This window comes from Poecile atricapillus, chromosome 23, assembly GCF_030490865.1.
Source record: "Poecile atricapillus isolate bPoeAtr1 chromosome 23, bPoeAtr1.hap1, whole genome shotgun sequence".
Classification (NCBI taxonomy): Eukaryota; Metazoa; Chordata; class Aves; order Passeriformes; family Paridae; genus Poecile; species Poecile atricapillus.
In genome coordinates, this window is record NC_081271.1 from 3504909 (window position 1) to 3523636 (window position 18728).

At 47.0% G+C, this 18728-nt stretch overlaps 1 protein-coding gene across 1 annotated transcript in view; it reads right to left on the reverse strand.

Annotated features, from left to right (window-relative positions):
* ILRUN (inflammation and lipid regulator with UBA-like and NBR1-like domains) overlaps nt 1-18728 on the reverse strand; it is a 28043-nt gene that overhangs the window by 5126 nt on the left and 4189 nt on the right. Inside the window, exons 2-4 of the mRNA XM_058856176.1 lie at nt 10909-11063; nt 7481-7678; nt 5712-6040 (exon numbers count right to left, since the gene is read on the reverse strand). Of these exons, the coding sequence (XP_058712159.1) occupies nt 5712-6040; nt 7481-7678; nt 10909-11063 (682 nt within the window). The remainder of the gene's footprint in view (nt 1-5711; nt 6041-7480; nt 7679-10908; nt 11064-18728) is intronic.

Here is an 18728-nt window from a genome sequence, read left to right on the forward strand (position 1 = left end):
TGTGTGAGGCACTGCCTGGCGAGGTGTTTAATCATCCCTTGCTCCTCTGCTGGAAGATGCAGCACCCTGGGAGTCCCTTACCCTGTGTCACCTCACAGGGGATGCCAGAGGCAAAACCACCTTGCTTGCTTTAATTTGGGGGTCCACAAGCCTTCCCCCGTGGTGTAAGGAACTGTCAGTCACCCTCAGTCTGACATCAGAGCAGCTCATTTGCTCTTGGATGCAGAGAGCCTGTGAAGTCACCATGAGCTGGTTTGTAGGGAAACCCTCTGGCTCTCCACAGACTGGTTTCTGGAGCACCTAATTTAAAGCTATGCAATTATGCAAACTGTGTCAGTTAAACCCAGAATTTAGCTCAGCACAAGAGATTCCTCAGCATGTACAGCTCTGCACCACCTGCTATCCTGCACTGAACACCTGACACCCTGGAATGAGCTCCCCTGGCAATGCCAGAGCAGTTCCTCAATCCATGACCATGGTCAGCTCCTCCTGACGCAAGGAATTTCACCATGGAAAAGTTCCAAATCTTTCCTTTTGGAATTGCTGCTGTTCACTGCATTTCACCTACCCAAGGTTCATTATTGGACATAAGAACTTGGCAAAATTGAACCCCATTCGCACCTTTAAGCTGAGTGAGAGCTGCTTTATTGCTGACCCTGTGCAGGTGACTCCACCTCTCCTGTCCCATGACATTTAGTCACCACACACAATGTAAGGGTTTGACACCAGAAAACTTCAGTTACTGCTGCAATGCAAATACCGAACCCCTGTATGACATTTTCAAGCCTAATTATCCCCTCTATGCAACATTTTAGATCATAAACATGCAAAAATAATTCTGCAGACAATTGCAGTTTTTCCGAGTTGTTCCAATGGAAGGATTATTTCCACTATTTTTGGTGCGTTCCCGTCTATCCTCCAAGTGGGATCACTGTCTTTATGAAAAGCTCAGCTGCAGCTTTGCAAATTAATTTCTTCCAGAATGTTCCCCAGAAGTAATTGCTCACATGCTGTTTGGAGCACTGGCTCTTCACACAGACCAGCGTGTGACAACACAGGACTGAGATTTTCCAAGCAAAGACTCTGCATGGCAACTACTGGTATAAATTATCATTTGACTTGTGCCTCTAGAAGGGAAATGAGATGTTTTGTGAAGTTAAAACCCTCTGTGAATACTGAGCTCTGTAAACTGAGGTACCTGTGCTGAGAACAAAGTGAGGATTAAGTGTTCATAAACCATCACACACAGGCTTTCAGACAGCTCTTTATTTTACCTCTGTGACTGAGTCACCACCAATGCAGGTACACTTCCAGGGACAGGAGGTGGATGCACAGCTGCACAACAATACAGGAATCTCCCAGTGGACACTGACAGTGGCCACAGCCCACACTGCTGGGCCCCATCCCCTCAGGCCGCTCCTACCCCACGCTGCTCCAACCTCGCTTACGTAAACTGAGCACAAACAGAGAACAAAGCATCCAGCACTTGTGTTTTATTCCATGCATGCTGTGCAAACATGGCGTGGCTGGGAGACCACCAGGAAGTTCAGGACCTTCTGGGAGCAGGCACTGGCAGGGCTGGTTCAGGTGCCCATGGGTAAGGAGGTGGCAATGCTCAGGGACCTGATTGAGTTCTCATGCACAACTCCCTGATGTGTTGCCGGGCCAGGATAAACAACAGGAACTCTGCTGGGCTGCAGTGGAGCAAAGCTGGGCTGAAATCAGATTATCTGGCACTTCCCACAGTCCGGAAGGACATGGATTTCATGGATAAACTGACATGCAGCACCCAAACCACCGATCTCTCACTGGAGATGCAAACCAGCTTGTGCCAGTCCAGCCCAGGCTGCACTGCTGTCGGAGCTCCAACATTCTTCCGCTGTGTCTAAATGGATGTAACCACACGGTGACCAGCCCAGTGTGAAGCCCAGACGCCTGGATGGAAGGAGCTTCTCTCCTCCATGGATGCAAACATTTTTGGGGCATCATTCTCATGCATAAAGACAATCTAATGCCCAGTTTCCAGTAAAAGTATTTCTGTCTAAAGTTTACAGGGATACTCCAAAAATCTGCAGATTGGAGGCCCTGGTTTGGGAGAAGCATGGCTCTAGAAGCAAACATTTAAGCTCAGAGAGTGGAAGCCAGTTAAAGGCTCCAAGGACACAGGGTTGGTTTCCTCTTATGTACAGAAAGCTGCCAAGTAGCTCAGCTCCACACAAAACAGAGGGAGATGAGGAGCATAAACACAGCAGGAAAAAAGAAGTTCAGAATTTAAAGCTGTGAACTCCAAATATGTTTCTGTTTTACTGGGCTTTGAAGAACAGTGACCAGGGCAGTCAGGCACTATTTGCTGTGGTGGGGATGATGCTCAGTGTCCTGTCTGGGCAAATCTTTGCTGAATCACAACCTCCAGGTACAGTTTTCTGCATGACACAGAGAGAAGCGATTCCTCAATTCATCTGGGCAGCAGGTTTAGATACAGATCTATGGATTTTATATAGAGATGTTAAGTACAATCTACGTGTCAGAATATGGCTATTCACTTCTGATCTTCCCAGACATGGAAACATGTACATTTCTATCCCCAGTTAAGCAACTAAACTCTAATTCCCAGGCACTGTAAGACTGGATCTTGGGCTTTTAATGGAAAAGCCAGTCACAAGAGAGCAGCAGTGACTGTGCAGGGTTGCTATGAGACGGGAGTAAATTGGAGGGAGCTGTATCAACCTCAGATCTCCAGAGAAAGCGACTGCCAGAGAATAAAGTATTTGTGGACGGGGATTTCTGGGCATCCTATCCTGCACTTAGGCACATCTTTACATTTAAGAACATGCAAAAACTCCATTGGGAACAGATTTAACAACAACATGCTTCAAACAAAGCCCTGACAGGCCCTGGCCTGCAGCCTTCCCGCACTGTGTGTGGAAGGTGGGCAGGGGGCCCCAGGGAGGTGGGAGCCATAGCAGGAATAAAGGGCACATAGCTTGTTCCAACCATGCCACAGGTTTCATCTTACCCACTTATAGGGAATTCTGTGTCTGGTTTTGTTTGTTTTTCCCTAGGACACCCAAACCACATACTCTGCTGCTGTATAAAAGCATTTTGAATGTTTCCAGGTATGAAATGCTGCTGTACTTGTCTAACCCAGCAGCAGATGGCACGTCGGCGTCGCCACAATCCTGACTCCAATGGGGAGTTCTAGAGGACAAGTCACACCTGCTCTGTGCACCAGAGGGAGAACTAATTCCAACAAGGTCTGGCAGCTTTGAGTATGTTTTACACCTGCAGATGCCAGAAACTGCTCGTTTTATCTCAAAGATTTCATGGTCTCATGCACTGCATGACTGGGTGTCCCCAGTGTCTGGCAGCAGAGGAAGCCTCCACAGTCATCTGAGAAATATTTAAAGGCTTATTTTACTTCTAAATACAGGACACAGGCTTTTTTCAACATTTTAACTGAACATGAACCCTCTCCTTCACTCACCAAATGGCCTGTCATACACAACTGGGGATTCCCTCCCTCTCCCAGGTACATGAAAAGAGACAAAAATATCAGAGGCCCTACCCAAGATAAATAAAATCCAGGAATCCTGGAGTCTGTGCCACTGCCTAACCAACCCACAGTGCTCTTCTGTCTGCTCTAGAACCTGAAATAAAGCCTTTCACATCAATATTCAATCACAGGGCAACAACTCCCAATGCAGTAGTTTTCCTTCTCCTCTGCAGCAGCAGAGTACCGGTGAGATCCCCTGGGGATGTGGAGAAGATAGACAGGTAGAGCTTTTCTCAACAGGTACTGGAGCTCCATCTGTTCCTCAGGTAATTTAATACTCCTGACATCACCTCTAATAACCCCTTTTCTGCTCCAGCAGCATCCCCAGCTGGGGAACCATGCACATAAAGGGAAAAAACCAAACAAAACTGCATCTTTTTTTCCCACGGGGGAATGTTCACCTGGCCATGTCCAACTCCCTCAAACTTGTTTACTACAGAACCAGTATTGAACCAATATGAATACTGGGTCTGTGGCAGAAAACTTCCTGCCCCGGGCAGGATGGGCAAGGCTGGAATGGGACTCAGATCTTCAGACCTACCAGAAGAGCCTCCAAAAGATGAAATAATTTTATCTTAGTATGTCACAAACAAAAAGAACTGCAGTACAGAGAAAAAACCCAAAAATCGAGTAGCTTTTCTGTATCACCCACCCCCAACCAAAAAAGGACCATGAAGTTTGTCCCTTCTGAAGCCAGCAAACATGTCTGCTTTAATCTCAGACAATCCACCTCAAATCCACCCAAGAAAATTCTGCTAATACAAAAAGAAACAAACAACAAACAACCCCAAAACAGCCAGGAAAAAGCAGAGGAAAGGTCACCTGCCCTATGTTTGGGGATATATTATAACTGCCCCCATTTCCTCAGAGCACGGAGCTCTGGGTTACCAGCTAAACCAGCTCACTTCAATCTAGTGACACCTCTCAGGTGGTGTTTCACTCTCCTGTTGGCTTCTGTCCCACAGCACAGCTGCTCTTTGCCACAGGCTCCGGTTCCTCACACCCATGTTCTTTGAAGCCAGTCCCAGCCCGGCCCCTCAGGGAGCACCATGACCCCACCACGCAAGCACTAAAGCAGACACTTTCAGCACTGCCACTTCAGGTGGGGTTTCACTGAAAGCTCATCACTTGCCAAGCCATGCACTCCACTGTTATGAGCAGAACCTGGCAGCAGGAGCCGTCCCAGTGATGGTGTTTGGGAGCACTAAGTGGGGGCAGTCAGGCTCACCCCACGTGTGCTGGCCATAAAAAATGCACAGCCCTGGGGTAAAGGTCACCAAAACAAGATCCACTGGCACAGGACAGGCAGGTCATCCAGGGAGGAACTAAAGTGCTGTAGGTGAACTAACATTAGGGCTTTATTAAGTCATTCAGCAACCAAGTGTTATTGTCCTACACAGCCTGCTCAAAGTACAGTAAAGCATTTTTAAAGGATTTTAAAAATCAAACTAGTTTGACATACGACAGTACACACCTACACATACTGCTGCATTAACAGGTGGATTCTGAATTGTAAATAATCCTGCAATTCATTTTTCACACACAAGCAAATAAAAACAGTCAAAATATCACTCAGACTCATATAGCATCCACCAAGCAAGCTTTTGAGAGAGATTTAAAGTAAAGATAATTTAAAAGTCACCTACAATTATGAACAAGACAAGGACACAGACAGGAACAGTCCTTTGATTGATTGTTCCTGCAGGCAGCTTCTGGGATCAAATGGTGAGCTCTGTAGTCTCCCCACACCAGCTAAAAAGAATTATCTGGCTAATCTGAAGTTTGAGGGTGTGGTTGTTTGTTTTCTGTTCAAAATTATGTCAAACTCAGGACACATCTAGAGAGATATTTTGACTTATTTGCACACACAACCGGAGCAGGCCCCGGACACTTGTGGTTACAGCACCCAAACAAGGTTATATAAATTTTAAGGACTTGAAGCAAAAACAAAAAGGTGGATCTGGTAGAGTCTATCAGAGGCAAAAAATATTTTAATATAACATGAGGAGTTGGCAGAGTCAGACAGTCAAATTCAGAACCTTCCTTAGCAGGTCTGGCAGAAGCAGAAGGAAAGGGCTTTGCAGTTTGGAAGGAAGAGCAATTACACACCTGCCAGGCTCCTCCCCTACCCGTTCTCCTGCTCGCCCAGGGCACCTACCTTACTGTACGTCACTACCGACAAGTTGTTCGAGTGACTGCTGGGGGAGAGATTTACAGAGTTTTGTGACAGTCCATTCTGATCTTGTTCGATTTGGTCAGGAGCAGGCCCCCATGTGTTTTTGCTGATTGTGCCTAGCTCGGAACCCCCAGGGTCTTTTAGGTTGTTTTCATCTGGTTGCCTGTTCTTCTGTGGAGAGGCGAATGGGTTAAAGTTTCCTTCTACCTTGCGGTGTGGCTGCGTGTTGAACTCTGTTTCAAAGGATGACAGCTGCTGTGTGACACCCAGAAGTCCTCCAACTTCCACGCTGAGGATCACCCAGATGACATCTGCGGAAAGATACACGTTTGGGTTGTCACTAGATGGGAGTTTATGAAAAAGGGTCAGAATGAGCAAATTAATTCCATCCTTTACAGTATTGTTAAAGCATGTTTTTAGAAAGCCTCAGCAGTACTGGTTCCAGTGCCCCCAGTTTAACAGGCCTGGGATCAGCAGTTTGAATTTTAGGAGCTAAAATTCATAGGGGCACACGACTTGCTTAGGGAACTCCACACCGTACCAGGGTCAGGACCCCCAGTACACACCACTGTGCACAACCTGCACAACCCCCCCTCACTGAAAACTGTACACACACACCACTGACCCCACTGTACACACCTACCCCCACTGACCCCTTTGTGCACACCCACACCCACCAGTGATCCCCCACCCCCCCATACGCGTCCCCCCAGAGGCGGCTCTGGAGCGGCCCCGCAGCGCCCTCTGCCGCTCTCTCCCGGCCTTGCGGCCCCTGTGCCGCCCCGGGCTGGCACCACCGGGCCCCCGCCCCAAAACGGGACGAAATTCCGGGCCCGCGCCGGCAAAGCCACCAGCTCAACTGCAGGGTGAGAGTCCCTCGGACTCAGAACTTGGCAGCCAAAGGGGTTCAATCTTCAGGTCATGTTTTGGCAGAAGTGACAACTTCTGGCAATGCAGGGACATCTCCCATTGTCCGGGGCTGGGAACCCCCTAGAAACCCTGAGAAACCTTTGGCTTTGTGAGCACATGGGACCAGCAACACAAACTGGCCAGGCTGTCCCACCTGCATGGGGATATCCCTGTCCATCCCTCAGGGACACACTGGGTCCCCTACACTCTGAAGAGCCGTGTGGCAGTGACAGTGCTGCTAGAAGCCCTCTCCTTATGGGCACTGGTATTTTTGCCTCCATATGCCAACACCTCTCACTCATATCCGGAAACTTGGGATACTCCCAGCTGCCAACAGAGACACAAAGATGTTCTCAGTGTAAACTAAAGCTGGCAGAAAAGGGGAATAAGGCTGCACTGAAGGCAGATGCTTGAGGCCCAGGCTGAAGCACCAGGCAAAATAGCCAAATGTGTTCTTTAAACAGAGAAATAGCTCACAGGGGATGCACTAAATCACTACATGAAACCCTGGGTATTAGCTTCTCACATGAGGTTTTCACTACTATTTTATGCTTGTACGCAGTTCACAACGTTAAGCAATGGAAAACTGGGAAAGAATCTCAGCAAGGACCGACCAGGAAAGTCTCCACGAGACTGTGCACATCCCTTTGTTTTCCAGAGTTTTATGTAATCTGTAATTTGTTCCAGTGCTTAGAAAACACTGACCAAGACAAAAGCAGCTCCCTTGATGTTTTCCTCCACTGCATGTTCTATATTTAGGCCTGGGACTGGCAGATATCTCCTGCTCCCGTGGTGTCCCTGCTGTCCCCAGCGGGGATGCAGGCTGGGACAGGGCTGCTCACCTCCGTAGTAGAGACCTGTGGCAGTGCACATCCGCCACTGTCCCTGATACATTCCGGCAGTGCTGGGGCTGCACATCTGCACGCTGACATCGGCCATCTCCTGCGGCTCCAGGGACCTCACCATCACCATGTTCACGTGGCCAAACTGGTCTCCACCGACATACTTCAGGCAAACCCCTGGGGGCCACGCCTCCGTCCCTGGGATTAGACAGGAGAGGGAATTACTGACAGTGCACCAGGAAAAGCTTTGTCTGTTTGTGTAAGACTGGATGAAACCTGCTTGTTAAAACAGTTGTGCAATTGTTGGATGGCCAATGCAAACCACGATACACAGGACACACCAGCAGTGGACGCTGAGGAAGCCTGGTTTTCAGAGCAGGCTTAACTGGTGCATTTAGGGACCGGCAGAACAATTCTGCTTTTAGCAATCTCTATGTCTTTGTTACACAAAAAAAATCTCAAAGTCACAGTGTAACAGCTGTTAATAAAAACCAAACCAACCCAAAAAACAACTTAACCTACACACACCTTCCCTTTCCCAGGGCCAGAGGCAAAGACAAGGGCAGGATTGTGTTGCGTGCCCCCATTTCTGCCTCCCTCCATGAAGCTCCTGAACCATGCCACATCAAATACCTGTTATTTACACAAAGTGTTGGTAACATGTCCTCTCAGGGATTCATTTCTTTCTAAACCTGTTGGGAGTCTCAAGAGGAACTCATAGTTTGAGCTGTAAGTGAAGTGCCAGCACTATTTCCTGAATGGATTTATTTCTGTCCTTGCACCAACCCTGTTCTCGGGCTTGTGCAAAGGTGGGAAGGGTTGTGAACACACGATTTATCTGTGGAGATCCATGTTTGGACTGCAGACGCTGGGACTGAGCATGACCTGGCCATCAGAGAGACAGAAAACAGCTCCTGTGTGCAGTCACTGCTGCCAAAGATAACAAGTGCTGGGGCAGACAGAAAGAAAAAGTGCTTCTGAGACTCATGAAAAATCAGTTTAGCACAATTCTCTTTTGCCTCTTCCCCAGTCACATCACATGACTCAGCTAGGGACTGAGAACGCCTCCTGCTCAGCTGAGGCTGACGGAAATGGTTACGGAAAGCTTGAACCACCACGAAGCTTGGAATTGCTCCGACTGGTCCGAGGCGAGCGTGCTGGAGGCTGCTCTGACCTCAGGTTACCTCGAGGACCATCCTTTGCAACAGCCTGCCTGCTAATTTAATACTCCAGTGAAGACACAGCAAGGACTGGTTTTCCTGTCAAATCCTTATTTGTGGAATTCACAGCCTTGCAGGGAGAGCAGGATGTGCACAAGTGCAGTGGGATAATCGGCGTGGGGGATGTACCAGTACAGCTGGAAAGGTGCTGAGAGAGCAGGGCTCTGAAAGAGGAGCTGGGTGTCTGGCTGACCTCGGCCTGGGGCGTGGAGCACTTGAGCATGAAGCCTCATCTGCAGAGGCTGGCAGCTCAGCAACATGGTTTAGTTTAAATTATTTATGTGATTTTTATCAGGTTTAATGGCTTTAGGCTTGCAAGGTGCCTAGAACACTGCAACTGATAAGCCTCATAAAATGAAATTATGATTATGTCATTCTATTTCAGTACACTCATCTCTGAGATGATAAATTGCAGTGTCCTGCAGAGCCAGCAGCAGCTGGGGGCAGAGTGGGGAGAGGAAGCCAGGCTGTTAAATCCTGCTGCTCTTTCAGCAATGGTTCTACTACACAAACTGCTCTTTTATTAGACAAGGCAGCACTGTCCTGCAGGTACCAGAGCAGGGCACTGTTTTTTACTGACATATATGAGAACCTGACTGAACTGAGCTCACAGCTCACACGCCTCAAACTGACAATCTCTGAGCTTTGCCTGTCACACTCATCAGACCTGCAACGCTCCAGTGACACACGCCTCAGGTATTTTGTGTTCTAGAACTGAAGTCATGTAATCAAGGACTCCTGTAGAGATGTTAAAAACCTTGGCGCTGCTTCAGTTATCTGCCTAACAAGTAGATATTATCTGGAAACACTACAGCCCTTTGATACTACACCTTAATTAAATCAAAGAATGATTTTCAAATGCTGCAGTCCTCCTCACACAGCACAGTCATAACCACCATGTGAAGCTGCACTTCCACTAACCCTCAGCAGTGTGGTTGTACCAAGCCCTGGCCTCCAGCACCACTGTTAGGGCACAGATGGATGGTCTGACAAGCCAAGTTCAAACCACACAGAAGCCAAAACATGTCAGCCTCATCAGGAAATCCTAAGTCAAGATGAGCTCGTGTCCCTCATTTTAGAAGACCCAGGATTTCAGAAAGTGAAACATTCCAAGAACAATGAAACATCCCCTGAACTAGGATGCTAAATTAAGGCTGAATTCTCATCCAGGAAATGGCACATCAGAGGAACAAGGAAGGGAGGAGTTGGAAGGGCCCAAGATAGAGGTGTAGTCATAACACACAAAAATTGGGACACTAAGAGTAGAGAAACAAGACCTATCACACTAACTAGATTTTTAGGAGCTGTATTTGGGACAGTTATAAAAAACTGCCAGTCAACTTTTCACAGTACCGGAATTTCAAGCAAATTCTACATGTCACCCTTTCATTGTACTTCTAAACAAAAGGAGGCAGAAAAAGTACACTGGAATATGAAATCCTTCCTCTAGAACACATTCTCTATAAATAAGCGTTCTTAAACATCCCCTCTACAGAAATACTCTTAGATTTTCAGTGTGTTAAACCTACTCTTAGGTTTTAGTGTGGATATTCCAAGCTGCAGTCCAAGCACTGCAGCTATCCACAAGCAGACATACTGAGACAGCTGAACTGGACTCGTGATGACTCCCAACACCTCGGGGTGTGGGACTGTTCTCCCTCACACAAGTACAAGCAGGTCAACTAAATTCAGGCACACAATTTTAAATGCTCATGCAACATCCCATCACTGCACTGCTTGAGGACAAGGGACTCCTTCACATCCATGGATCTCATTTTCCTCTCTGACTGCATCCCACCAGATCAAGCACAGGGAATGCACTTTGCCCAGCCTCACTTCCTGGATCCCAGTCACTTCTTTGACTTATTTCAAACTGGAATGTGGTCTCTCCAGCCCTGCATCCTCTCAGAATGTGAAAAGGTAACTGGGCCCAAAGTGGACCTGCCACATGACCCTTGTGTCACTGCCTTGTTTGTCTACAAGTTTCCTAGAGTTTGTTTGTGTGGTGGCATGAGGAACAAGACTGGTGATCTGACCAAGCTGCACATCCCACCACAAAATGTTTGTGCCAACCCAAGAAAGGGAACTTGCATGGGCTGGCAGCACCTCAGGGTGCCTCCAGCCCAGGTGAGTGCACACAAGCTTCCTGCCACAAGCCAGAATCCCTCCCATTGGACCCCAGCACCTGCTGCAGTCCCAATGCCTCACCTGTATTCTGTATCCTCCACGTTTTTGTAAACTGGGTATCAGGAGGGATGGACTCTCCTTCACCTATGGTGACATCTTCCACAAATGACATGGAGGGGACATTGATATTTGGACTCTCAAAATCATAGTAGGCTCCAATGGCAGCTTGTAGATTCCTGGAAAGGAAAAAAGCACATTACAACCTGAAGTACAGGTGGGTCAGACCCATTGCACAGGTCATATGTCATCCTAAACAGTTCAGCAAAAAATATCCAGACTGTAATAACTCTGCTGCTCATGTGTTTTTTAAAAGCTTTATCTCTATTGCATGTGGATTCTCCAAGATAAGAGAGCTCAAAATACAGCACTTTTTCTTGTCAGGGACACTGGTTTAGATCACTTTTCTACTCTGCTTCTATTTTCCCTGGAAATCTTGGAACTTACAAGTCTTGGAGACCTCTGCTCCAACAGTTCTTTATGAAACTTGCTGAACAGTTCAGGAGACATCCAGAGAAGAGCTATGCCACAGGAGGCAAATGCTGGGCAGCTCCTTCACCAGAAGGAGCTTGTTACCTCAGCTAATTTCAAAAGAACCAACCAAATCTCTCCACTTTATTTTGGCACAAAAGGTCCAAAAGGAGCACAAGAGGAACAAAACACAAAGAACACTCTTCTCATAACTCTCAGAGCCAAAGGGCACCAGTAGCTACAGATAATAACTCCAGCCTCACTGTTTTTGAAACATACCATCAGGTACAAACTGTTTATTCATCAATGAAGTGCCTGCTCAGCTTTGGGTAGTCACAACTCACAGGAACTTACAAACCACCTGAGTCAAAAGTTCTCACTGAATAAAGATAAATGACAGTGCAAGTCTGTGATACATTAGGGACATTCATAAAGTCACCATGCTATTGATTCCTGAGCCACAGTGTAGCTACAACTCATGATAATTAATGTGAAAAGAGGAACAGTCAGGCAGGAAGAGGATTCATGAGCCTTAGCTGAGTTCCACGATATACTATTAAGTCATTATGTAAGTGTTTGGCAAGTCATGTAATTCCTCTGTTTATACATGTCTGAGAGGTTATGGCCCTGATTTACATGTTTTGAGTGGGTGCTGTGAGAATGGAGATGAGTAAAATCTCCCCAAATGCAATGGGTGTAACAACTGGTTTTTTTATTCATGACTGCAGAAATCTGTGTTACTTTTTTGAGCAGGATAGAAAAACCCCCAAAACCAAGTTTTCAGGAACTAGGAACCACCACCTAAAACCAAAGCCCTGCAGAAGCTGCTCTGTGTGGGCACAGTGACATATTGAGGGGCTGGACAGTGGTGGGGTGTCATGTGTCCAAGTCAGAGAGCCAAGGTGAAAGCAAGAGAAACATTTGCAGTGTGACCCTGAGCAAGAGCAAACACAGGGCTTTGTGGGGCTGCTTGCCAGCTGGAAAGAGGCTTGAAACAGTGAGTAAAGAAACTGCCTCCTGTTCAATTCCTACAGTGTTCATGGCAAAAAACATTCAAATCAGACATGCCGGATAAAATCTGAACTGCATGGGAGCAGTGTCACTTTCTCCTCACAGAAAACTCAGGGGACCCAAAGTGCAGCAGCTGATGGGGGGGGGTGGGGGGGGGTGGGGCAACAGCAGGTGGTAGAGCTGCACTGGGAGCACTGGGAGAGGACCCAAAGAGCTCCATCAGTTTTGCAATCAATCCATCCATCACAGCACCAGCAGCCAGCAGATAATCGCTGTGTGAGTCACAGGAGTTCCTGACATTCTGCTAAGGAGGCACTGGAGGAATGTCCTGCACAACATGGCCACGGGGATTGATCAACAATTCAGCAATCCCAGCCTCACAGCCAGACCTTTGCCATCTGTGCCGAACGGACTTTGGTCCAACTCAGGAGCCACTGGGTCCCATGCTGTGGCCAGAACTCTGAATTCCAGAGCAGAAACCATTATTCAGCCTGAGGCATTTTCTACTTAGGAGTGTCAGGGCTCTAATCCCGCCAGCTCAGTCAAATGCTGCAGGAAGGGGCCATGTCACATTAGCCAGTAAACAGAGACAAATGCTCAGTTTTACGTCACCAACCGCCTGTTGCTTATACACTGCACAAGATTTACATAACTCACACCAGGGCTGTGCCAAGAGACTCCTGCTCGTTCACCCAGCTAACACCATGAGCTGGAGCTTAGTTTGCACTAGGATTTCTTCCTGTAGTACAGCAATCCAAGGCAAAAGGTATTGTAAGAGATACAAAAGACAGCAATGCAGCTCTTTCTCTTCCTAATCCACTACTACATAACTACATTTTCAGATGGACCACAACATCTTGTGAGTGATGGTTCTGGAATCAGTGGTACTGACGTTTTATTGACACTGAGAGGAAAAAATGAAAGCTCTGAGGGGCAGACTTCTACTGCAACTCTTTGTGAGACAGCCAGGCTGTGTTTGTTTGCTGGGCTGCAAACAGGCCTCAGAAGGTAGTGGGCTATTTGTGCACATAGGCCTGGGGCCAGCACTCCCATCCCGGGGTCATATTTCAGTGCGTGTTGCCATTGGGAAACAACACTCCTCTGCAGCATTGAGTTAAAAACTAACTAAAGAACAACGCATGCTGGAAACAGATTTACCCCATTTGTAATCAAATATTCCCAAAACCACCTCTCCACTCCCACCATATCACCTGTGTGCTGGGGGATGTTTGGGGTGAGCCCTTCTATGTGTTTCAATGCCTCTTGGACTTCCCAGTAGAGAACTAAAAAGAAGGTTCCAGAAACTGAAGAGAAATTCACTGTGGCAAAAGCCAAAGTCAGGATGACAAAGCAAATCTGCCTTGAGTTCATGTTCTTTGATACAGACAACCCCAGGAGGCAGGGCCAGAGCAGCAGTGGCCAAACTCTCTGACAGAGGCACCCCCAGCTCACACCTCAGTTGTATTCTCAGCTCGCACAACCACGGGTTCTGTCCCACTCATCTCTGCAAGAGACAGTGCTCCCCTCCTCCCGTGTCCCAAAACCCCCAAGATCCCAAAAAAAACCAAACAACAAACCCCAGGTTGGAGGGCAGCACTCTGGGGAAAATGCCACTTGCAGAGGTGAACTCTCTGCAGTCTGGTGGTGTGCAGGCAGCTGAGCCCAAGCAGCACACCCTGCACTTACCCTTCTGCTACAGGCACAGCACAGCCCACAGCCAAATGTGACCCTACTGATAGAGAGGCATTAGGGCAAACACACTCAAGGCTCTGAATTTTCTCTATTTTTAAATAGATATTTGGGGTTTTTTTTAGGTCTTTACCCTTGTGTCCAGCTGTAACTGCACAGCCCCAGCTGCAGACACTGCAGGGACAGACACAAAGGTCAGCCCTCAGAGGGTCCAGTTATCATCTAAAGGCTTCTGTTCACACATACCTGCCTGCTTGATTTCACTCTTCAGTGTGACCTACACCACACTACTTACTACCCTCTGCTCTCTGCCATAGGAGATAAATTACTATTATAAACCAAACAACTCTGCAAATCCAGCCAGTGTAATTGACATGATTGAGCTCTCCTAATTACAGGGGTGGCCATGCAGCTCTTTCTTCACAGGGCCCTCCAGGTCTCAGGACCTCCTTACATTCCCAAAATTAAGCAATTTTTCCATTTTTAGAGCAGTCCTGGACCACAGCAGTTTGTAGCCCTGCCACACTTACAGAGCAGGTCTGATAGGATCCAAGCCCTAACTCCTGGGAAAAGCCTGCAGTCACAAGTCACCCCAGTGATGAGGTGAGCCCAGGATTCAGCACCCTGCTCAATTTTAGTCCTAAGAACAAGATTCCAGAAAGAAAGAGGGGAGTAGGAAGCATATACAGGTTGTAGCTCCACCTCATCAACCAAATCCACTCTAACTGGGTATCCCACTCCTTCCTCTCCAAGAGCATCCGGTAACTCTTGGGTGTCAAGTGCTTTTCCCACACAACACCGAAGTGTTCCTTTTCAGATCAATCCTTCTGCTCTGCCGATTCATTTCAAGCCTCAGGAGCTAAATTACAATAGTCAAGTTAAAACTTTCCTGCTAATAGCTCTGTCGACATCCCTTAACAACTCTTAAGTGATAGCAAAGAGGTGGCTCATCTTGAGCCCTTCTTTTCCCTTCCCTGTTTTTTCCAGACAGCCTTTTGTTATGTTAAACCAATATACTTAGTCATTAATTAATTAAAGTAATTCAGTGTTCATAATTAGAAGAAACTCTTCCAAATCAGTTCACAAACTCGAGGCATCCTTACACAACCTCCCTGTCCTGCAAACAACCAGCAGCATATGGGTAAATGGAAATTGTCTTTTAATTAATTGTATCAGACTTTTTTAGGAGACTGAAGACACTGAAGCACCAAGGCTGTTGAGGCCTCAAGCAAAGCATGGCATGGGCCCAAGACCCTTCTGCTCCCCAGAATATGGAGAATTCTTTCAGCATAGAGAAGTTCAGTATCTTGGACGAAAAGCAGTACAAGCAAGTGCTCATACAAGAAGAGGGACATTAGAATTTGCACTATAAATGTTACAGGAATCTGCAAGCTTTCATATATTGTCACATTACTTGATGAGAGAGCCGAAGAAAAACATGTAATTTTTTTTTAAATAACAGATTTTTTGGGGGTAAAAATTCAAATCAAATCAAATCACAGCTTAGGCTCACAATCCAGCCTGCAAATTTCCCTCTCTCTGGCTCCTGCCCATGCCCACAGCACAGCACCCACCATGGCCTGCTCCTGGGGAACACTGCTTCTCCTGAGCTGTTGGAGAACACAATGGAAAGAATGCTCCCTGCAGTGGCACCTTCCATTTTGAATTTTAGATGGGATGCAGCCCTCAGGCCATGCAGAGACAGCCAGCAATATTTATTAGGTAACAAACGGACTTGGTCATTTTAAGGAAGGTGCCAAGGTCCATCCCCGTGGAGGGTGGGAGGAGCCAGGCAGGTGCCCTCAGCACTCACAGGGTGCAGTGTTTTGTCATGAGCCAAGCAACTACTCAGGTGACATATCCTTGAAATAGGCAATGTAGACACTGGGCACTGCTAAACAGCCCAATAAAATCTCCAGCACAGAACATGTGGTGTAGGACACCTCAGACTCCTGTAACTCAAGTCCCCACCTTCCCAGACCTCCTCTCGCTCTCCAAATGCAGTCTGTAACCAGGCACCACAGCACCCCATAAGGTGTCTATTGTTAAAAACAAAAAGAAATAGTGCAGCAGATGGACAGTTTCTCACTCCCAAATAATGGAACTTCTCCACATGATACAGGGGGGAGAGACTAAAAACACATATGGGAAACATCCAAGTGAGGAAACCCCTTTTGTCTCTTAATTTCCACAATCTTAGTTGCATGTTCTTCACCCCAGCTCTTGGATCCACCAATCCTGGATTGCTGATACTCGAGGCTGGGATGTCTGCAACACCTCCTATTGCTCCTGAAGCAAGAGATGCCTCACTCCAAGGCCAAAGGGGGTGGGGGAAGAGACATGCACATCATGCTGCAAGGAAGCACTTCTACCTGGAGCTTTCAATTCAAATGTTCAATAGGGATGACACATGGCAATTAAGTGCAAAGTCTCAAGATCTTTTGAAGGGCTGGAATTTTAATCAGTGCATATCTTTCAGCAGACAGAATTTCAGAAAGCAAAATTTCTATTTGTTTTTGACCCCTCTTACACTAAAGTTGCACTGAATTCTATATATGAAGTTGGGAAAGTACCTTAGAAAGTGTCTGATGATGGAAAAAGACCACTGAGGGAAGCTGAAAGCTTTTAGCTGAATTTACACAGCTGAAGCGAAGTGGGGGGGGGGGGAGGGGATGACAGGGAGAAGATCTGGCTAATTTAAAGTTTATCTATTTTTTCACATGAAGACACAGAAAAACATTTCATTGTCTCAGTTGAAAGCAGCAGTTCCACAGTGGAGCATTCAAGCGTTCTAGGAATAAGACAGAAACCTGTGGTGACAGAAGCAATCATGTGTCTGCAGGGGCAGCATGAGGAGAGAAACTGAGAGCCCACAGGAGAGGCACAGTGTCCTCAGAGCACCAAACCATCAACTCACTTTCCCTGAGCAGCTTGAATGTGCACAAAAACATGAACAGGAGCTGCTGAAACCTTCCTGAGATACCTGCACAGGGCTGAGCACAGCACTTGAGCACAACCCGTTGCCCAAAGCAGCACCACAATAATGATGCTACTAGCAGGAGCCACCAGAACCATCCCCAGCAGCTGAGCCTTCCCAAAGCAGTTGGTCCCAGCAGCTTTAAGTGGGGGGGTAAAATATCCAGAGAATGTCCCAGCAGGAGCTGCCACTGCAAACAGGCAACAGCTCTTCCCAGTGGAAAATCATTCAGAGCTGCCAGTACACAGGAGATCCTGTAACTGCCAATTCCTCCGCACAAACTATGTTACCAATCTACAAGTGTCTGCAGGAAGGTGATGGGGGATTATCCTACAGAAACCGTCTGAGAACAAGTTGGGGCACATAAGGCAGAGTCCAGCTGGATCAAAATTATATTGTACCCAACTCTCAATTCTGCTACAGTTACCTGCTTATGCTTCCTGGCCACAGGCACCAATTTTTCAATGCTTTGTACCTTGGAGCACAATTATAGTATGTTCCACAGTTATAAATACGATTTCTTTAGAGTCTAGATTTCATTCAAAATAATCAGATCAAACACTTGAGTTGCTTTGGACAAAAGGTGCGGGTTTGGGGTTTTTTTACGCACTAGATAAAAGATTAAAAGAAAATATTTTTAAATTGTTTAATTCTGTAATGTTGCTATTTTTAGTAGCATTAGGAGACAGCTGTGGACACAAAGAGGCAGCAGTCTGGGACGGTTCACAGGCACTAAGAGACATCCACTGTGTCTCAAGTGAGCCACAACAGACCGAACAGTTTAAAATCTCTTTTCCCTCCCCAATCCAAGGGTGTAAATGACCTTGCACCTGTCACAATAGGCAGAGCTCCCCAGACTGTCCTGACACCCTGGTGACAGCACACCAGCAACCATCGGATCTGTTTCTGGGGTGCCACTTCTGCCTGTGAGGACAGTGTGTCACCAATCAGGCTAGAGTAAGATGGATATCAAGTCCAAAGCCTCAGCTTCCTTCTTCCCTACTAAAGCTTATCAACACCCCATCAATGTTTTGAGGCAACCCTTCTCACCAGATTTGGCCCAGCTGGTCACCATAAACAAATATTAACCTGACCAGAGTCAAACCAAGACACAGATTGCTCGATAAATGTGTACTGAGTCACAGAAAAAACATGGGACTCTGGTATCTGTCACCTGATAACGATGACGAGAACCAAAGGAACAGGAACTCCCAGCCACTGCTGTCACTGCCCCACGGATACTGGGTAAGGAATGAAAACCCACAGGCATCCCCAGGGAAGGATGATTTATTTGTAGAATCGGGTCTCAGTTTCCTGCCTCCTCCATGATACAAGGATTCCCCACCAAAGGGAAGGGATGTCAAAACTGAGCTCGAGGTCTATACAGAGCAGTGGGGAAGTTTTCCTCACATTTGTCAGAACAAAGATCCAGTTTGAAAAGCAGCCCAAACATCTGTTCTCAGAGGACACCTGCACGATGCAGATGTCTGCAAACACCTGAGGTTAAAAATCAGGAGCAATGCTAGTGTGAGCCCCTGAGGGAAACATCCTGTGTGAGTGAATCCCCTTAGTTCACTTGGTCTGTTCTATTAAATTCTGAGTGTCGTGACTTCTTACACAAATATACCTCAAGTATTTCTCTGAGTAGCACCTACACTTCGTATAAGTCATGCGAAAAGCAATTAAAACCCTATCA